The sequence below is a fragment of the Poecile atricapillus genome, chromosome 1, assembly GCF_030490865.1.
Source record: "Poecile atricapillus isolate bPoeAtr1 chromosome 1, bPoeAtr1.hap1, whole genome shotgun sequence".
In the NCBI taxonomy this organism is placed as follows: Eukaryota; Metazoa; Chordata; class Aves; order Passeriformes; family Paridae; genus Poecile; species Poecile atricapillus.
Genome location: NC_081249.1, coordinates 96,036,901 through 96,042,900, shown reverse-complemented (window position 1 = coordinate 96,042,900; position 6,000 = coordinate 96,036,901). Strand labels below are relative to the sequence as shown.

The 6,000-nt window shown below is 38.7% G+C and overlaps 1 protein-coding gene across 9 annotated transcripts in view; it reads left to right on the top strand.

Moving 5' to 3' along the window:
* The first annotated feature begins 5,556 nt into the window (after positions 1-5,556).
* The window catches only part of ABI3BP (ABI family member 3 binding protein), a 139,323-nt gene continuing 138,879 nt past the window's right edge, over positions 5,557-6,000 (top strand). For all 9 annotated transcript variants that reach the window (XM_058862698.1, XM_058862689.1, XM_058862679.1 and 6 more), the window contains exon 1: positions 5,557-5,736. In XM_058862698.1, the coding sequence (XP_058718681.1) occupies positions 5,658-5,736 (79 nt within the window). In that variant the 5' untranslated portion in view covers positions 5,557-5,657. The remainder of the gene's footprint in view (positions 5,737-6,000) is intronic.

The following is a 6,000-nucleotide window of genomic DNA, read 5'->3' as shown; positions in this document are numbered from 1 at the left end:
CAGGCTTGCTGAGATTGGGCAGATTTATTTCTGTTAAGATGTAACAATGAAGGGGAAGCCTTCAGGTAAGGAACCCATGTTCGGTGTTTGCTTAAAGAAGATGTTTTCTTGACAGTGTTTTAAAATATAAATTGTAGCACACATCAGGTGTTTGATGCAGTGCACATCTACCAAAGCAGTTCACAGAGACTGTGATTATCTGGCCAAGTAAGTGGTTGAATGCTTGGGCTCAGAGGGCAGTAGGTAGTGGATCATGCATTTCATAGATGAGGGTCACAAGTGAGGCACCATAGATGGTTATCTTAGGACTTATGCATTTAACATCTTCGTCAGTAACCTGGAGTGACAGAATGGACTCTTGTCAGGTTTTCAGGTGACACAATTTTGGATGATCACTTGATACTCTTTAGGGCAGGGCTGCCATTCACAGGGACCTCACCACACTGGAGGAATGGGTTGACAGGGACATCATGAAATTCAACAAGTACAGCTGCAACATCCTGTATGTCCTACAACTGCAATGTCCTGTGTCTGCATGGGAGTGACCCCTGCAGTGATGTAGGCTGGGGACTGACGGGTTGGGAGCAGCCCTGGTGAAAAGCAGTGGGGGATTATGGTGGATGGAAGGCTGCACAGGAGCCAGCAGTGGGTCCTGGCAGCAAGGCAGGTCAGCAGTGTCCTGGGCTGTATGAACAGCAGCGTGGCCAGGAGATTGAGGGAAGTCATCTCCCCCCACTACTCACCACTCGATGAATTACATACCTAGAGTGTTGGTCTCTCACCCCACCCCCAAATTCAGGACAGACAATGATAAACTGGAGCAAGTCTAGAGAAGGGCAGCCAAGATGGTCAGGGTCTGGAGCACTTGCCTTGTGAAGACAGGCTGAGGGAATGGGACTTGCTCAGTCAGGACAAGGGAACGTAACAGCAGCCCTTACAGTGCTTCCCAAGAGGTGGCCAAGAACATGGAGCTAGGCTCCTCACATTGCTGCATAGTGCGAGCATGAGAGAAAACAAAGGAGGTTGGGATTGGTTACAAGGGAAAAATGTTTTTTCCCCCAAGTGGGTGGTCAGGCATTGTACCAGGAGCCTAGTGACACTCTGCAGAGTCCTGCCTTGGAGTCAGTCAAAACCTGACTGTTAAAAAAAAATAAAAGGCAAAATAAACCCTAAATAAAATAATACCAAAATCTTGATAACGAGGTGGAGTGGCACCATTGGAAACCTAGAATTTTATTGGTTCTTCATGGGGCAGGTCATGATATTGTTATTAAAACTGCAGAACTGAGTCTACAAGCTTATTTTCAATACAAAGGGAACAATAAGATAAGTCATTACTTAACAGAGAAATTAAAGAAATGGGATTTTTTTATTTTGCTCCATGTTGTACAGAATTTTGGTAAAATACACTGCCTGTTAGAAAAGATGAGTCACTGTCTGAAATAACAATTGTCAAATGAGTGAGTGCTGAAAGAGTTTGAACTATGTAAAACATGTTACAAGAAACAGCTATTTTGTCCACTCCTTTTCACTGAATTTCTTCTTTGCACTTTGTCTCAGATCCCATTAATTTGGAAATCTGGAAATCAGTTTGGGATAAGGACACTAGAATATCCTATCTTTGTCACTTTTATCTATGAAATGAATGAGTCTTACCATTGATTAATAGACTAACATGTGAATCCAGTATTTTTGATAGCATGAGAACTCAAATATTTGCTTATCAAAATGAGAATAAAGCATTGGAAAAGAAATAATTAGAAACTTCAAGAAAGCAGAGTTAAGATTTTCTTTTTTCTTCTTTTTTTCTTCTATTTCTTCTCTAAACAGCACATCTGAAAGAATGTTATTTGGCACCTCTTTTTTTCCTGAAGGCCTTTAAAGGAGATCCCATGATATTTTTAAGAAAAGGAGTCCAATAATTGAGTCACCCATAAGAGAATGAAAATTATAATTAACATTTATATAGCATATTTCATGAAAAAGAGGCTTCACAAGTAATTGACAAGCACTGCTGAAACGTACAGTGTCAACCAGAAATGTTCTGAGAAGAGACAGACCAAGTGTATTGTAAGTCCTTGCTCTTGGAGAGTTCCAAATGGCATTATTGGGCTTTTCAAAGTGAAGACGGGATTCTGTTTTGTAAGGTTATTCTTTGCACACTCTTTCTGCTTTAAATTAGAACAGCAAGGAGTTAAGGCACTTGGCTTTTGCTTGTCAAAATAATCAGGAATGATAGGTGAATTGGGACTGAGCCCAAATCAAAACAAAAGCATGTTCGTATTTGGAAACAAAATGTAAAATCTTGTCTCCTGCTCTTCTTCCTACCATCCCCCCAGCTTTTTCTTTTTCCTTCCATACTTTTGTTTTTGTTGTACTTACCGGTCTGGGAACTATTACAATAGGGCTAGAAAAGCTCTGCTTTGCCCCCAGATGTGCTGTGATACTATCTGGCTGGAATCTCTGTTTTTGTGATCTAACCCACAGAGAATCAGTTGAAGTTGAGGTAATAGAGTAAACTTTTGAGTACTTGACTTTGTTACTTAAATATTAATTTGGTGCTGAAAAGGAGGAGTCACTAAAGGATCAGAGGTTTTGTCTTTTCCTGTTTGATCAGTTTGAGACTTTTCATTACTGCATTAAGCTCAGTATTCTTGCCTTTTTTATGTTAAAGTGTAACACAAAACTGTCATTAACTGAATCTTCTTTGTTTAATATTTTCCTTCTGAAGAGTCGAAGGACGGGTAATGTACTTCCAGGTTTGTGTGGATGAGAGAAACCTGAGGAATGTGCTGGGTTTGGTAACTTTGTGAATAGAAATCAGATTCTCTCTCTGTTTCAATGGAGATTGTGAAGCAGGTCTCCAACAAGAGGAGAATTGCATACTTGAACAGCATTATGGAAGCATCCAACAGTGGAGAACAGTGTTTGAAGTTCCAGGAATCAAGAACTCCCTTACGTTCCCATGTTTAGTTTTGCACTGCAGTAGTTGACATCCATTGAAATGACATGAGAATTTAGGAAAAAGGAAAGCAGAAGCTGATTTTTTATTATTATTTTTTTATTTTTCATATATCAGAGGTTTCCTAGGAAAGGTTAGTCCTGCAAGAAAAGTGGACAAAGTCAGTGATTAGTTATTTATCATCTCGGGATGGTGCAGATGAGGGGAACATATTAGAAAATTATAAAATAATATTATGTAACTGATTTTTGTACTCTTGACATGTATTTAATGGAAAGTTGCACTTACATCTGCTTATACCAAAATTGTCCCTGATGAAGCATATCCTCAATAAGACAGAACAAAATGCATCTTGACATGGGATTTTGAACTCTGGGGTGGGAAGAGCTGTGTTCTACAGGGATCAGAGGGAAAGGGATCTGCATGGTCTGCCAGGATGTCAAGGGGAAAGTTAATTGTCTATCTGGAACACCTAAGCAGAGAAGACATGGTTGGATAATGCACCAAGGAGGAAGAAGTAAGATGTAAGTGCAGCAGAGAAGCAAGTAGTTGTGAAAGCAGGGATGGGATTATATTTATCCATGAGAGATGTTGTGAGGTAGGCAAATAATTATTATGTTTGTTTCACTGAGATTTTTCTGAGTAGAAGTTAGCCTTTGTGCCTTTTTTTGGAAGGTGTTGTGTAATCTTTTGAAGGAAAGTGAATTTGCCATAAAACAAATAGGAGAGTCCAGTTTACACTAATACAAAGACAGCTCTGTGTGACCACGGAGCAATTTTTCCCATTAGTCCTCCCAAGAGACAGTTACATCAAATGATTGATTTCTTATTTTTTAATTTTGAAGGTGAAAAATAGAATATGGTTTCTGGAGCATTTTTGAAAACAGTACTTTAACTTAAAAGCCAATAAGAATGGCATGTTTGCTCTCTTTATGCCCCTTTCTGCTGTTTGACACTCTTTTGGTGTTTTGTAAGACCCCTGTCTAACTGCACAGGCTTTCAAACATCTTTTCATCTCATTCACTTTGTACCTATCTCATCTACCTGTTCAGAGTGCTCATATTCAAGGTCTGGATCCTCCCAAACATCCTTCAGGTAATAGTGTTCAGGGATTTTTTGGGGTCTGCCTCAAATATTAACTTTCAAGTTGCTCTTCCCAGATTTGAGTTAGTGAATAATACAAACGTTTCCTTATGTCCGAATTCAGATAGTATGATGAGTCTGGAACATCTTGCCATAGTCCATCTGTTTTTGTTATAGCTGTGTGCTGCCCATATTGATTAGAAGAGGTTGAAATTCCTCAGATTTGTCCCTAAGACAATGACCAGTGGTTTCTGTTGTGAAGTTCTTCCTGAATTATAGCAAACACAGGGTCATTTTAAATACGTGATTAATCTGATCTTTAAGAAATGCTCATGTATGCTTCAAGATATTACCTTTTTCTTTTAAACTACTTGTTTCTAACCCAGGTACAAGTGATTTTCCCTGCTTATAAACACTATGGAAGCAGAACAACATCAGGTCCAGTCAAGTGGGGAGTGGGAGCAGACAAAGCATACTGAAGAACTTCACATATTGTAAGCAAGAGTTATGGTTAGGTTTGGTTGTTGATGATTCTTTTGGGTTTGGTTTTGGTTAGATTTTCTTTTTTCTTTTCCCCTTGGGGTCTGTTTTGGGTTTTCTTTGTTGTGTTTTCCCTTGTATGGTTTTGGGGTTTTTATTTTTACGGGGGGAGAGAGAGATGTCACTACTTAGTTGAATAGATTTAATCTCTTTGGAAACTTTTCCAGATACCGAGACTAAATTCTTCCTTACTGCTTCTTTTTCTTCTGCTTTACCCTTTCCTTCCCATCTTCTCACTTGTGAGTGGGACCAAATGCTATGCTTACTTGGCTCGTTGTAAACATGGAGTGCAACAGCTTTTAATGGAAAAATGGAACTTCTTTTCTACCTAAAGTTATGTAACTGGTGAGAAGATCACCCTGGAATGAGAAGTGTTGCTTTATTACATTCAACCCATTAACTCACCAGACACTTATGAAAGGGAAAATTATAAAGTATTTTTAAATTGCCAACACTTGCTACAAGTGAAAAAATGACATTTAAATTTTTCAAGTCCAGTTCTTTTGCTGAATAAATATTTACAATGCCTGTTTATAATGTCATGTCAAATTAAACTAGTATTTATTTTGCCTGGATGAAAGCCACAAGTAGCCTGAATTAACCTTAAGAAAAATGTTGAGATTGCAAAAATACTGAGGTCAATAAAGCAAACAGTTCTCTGAGGACTGCAAATGCTGTTTTTGCAGTTTAAGTCCAGCTCTCTTGGATAAAACAGTGAAAATGTCTCTCAGATCAGTTTTCCATTAATAGAAAGTTTGATATTCATGATTTTATTTTCATGAAATGTAAGTAATAAAATGGTAATGTCTTAGCCTTAATGGTGGAAAAGATCTCGTAACAAGCCCCAGAAGACTATTGCAGGGGGAGCCTGATAATATTTTTTTATGCTAATTCTCGTTTTGCAAGTGGGAGTGAATGATGTCATCCTGTCTCCTCCCACTGTGTAAACTAAGCTTGTGTCAAAGTGTTGCTGCCTCTTGTCACAGAGAGAACGGATCACTTAAATGCAGCTGCGGTACTTCTGTGTGATACCTGTCAGAGCCATTCCCAGTGCGAGGTTGGGTTTGTGACCATGATGTCAAGATTTGTCTGTCTTCTTTTCTGTGGATATATTGCACTAAACCTGGGAAATACTCAGAAATTGCCAAGAGGCAAGTAGCTATGAACAACTTTCTGGGGGTTTGTTTTTCTGTTGTGGGGCTTTGGGGTTTTCAATGCCTGTGTTTTGTTATGGAAATTTGCTTTCAACATGTTAAGAATGATTGAAGGTAATAGACAAGATGAAAGAAGGTCAGGGAAAAGGGCAAAGTCCAGGTATAACAGCAACCTTAAAGCTCTTGAATAAAATAAGCTCAAAAGTTTTCATGGCATGAAAAATATTTGTGACTCTAGTGAGAAGTATCATGACACAAAGT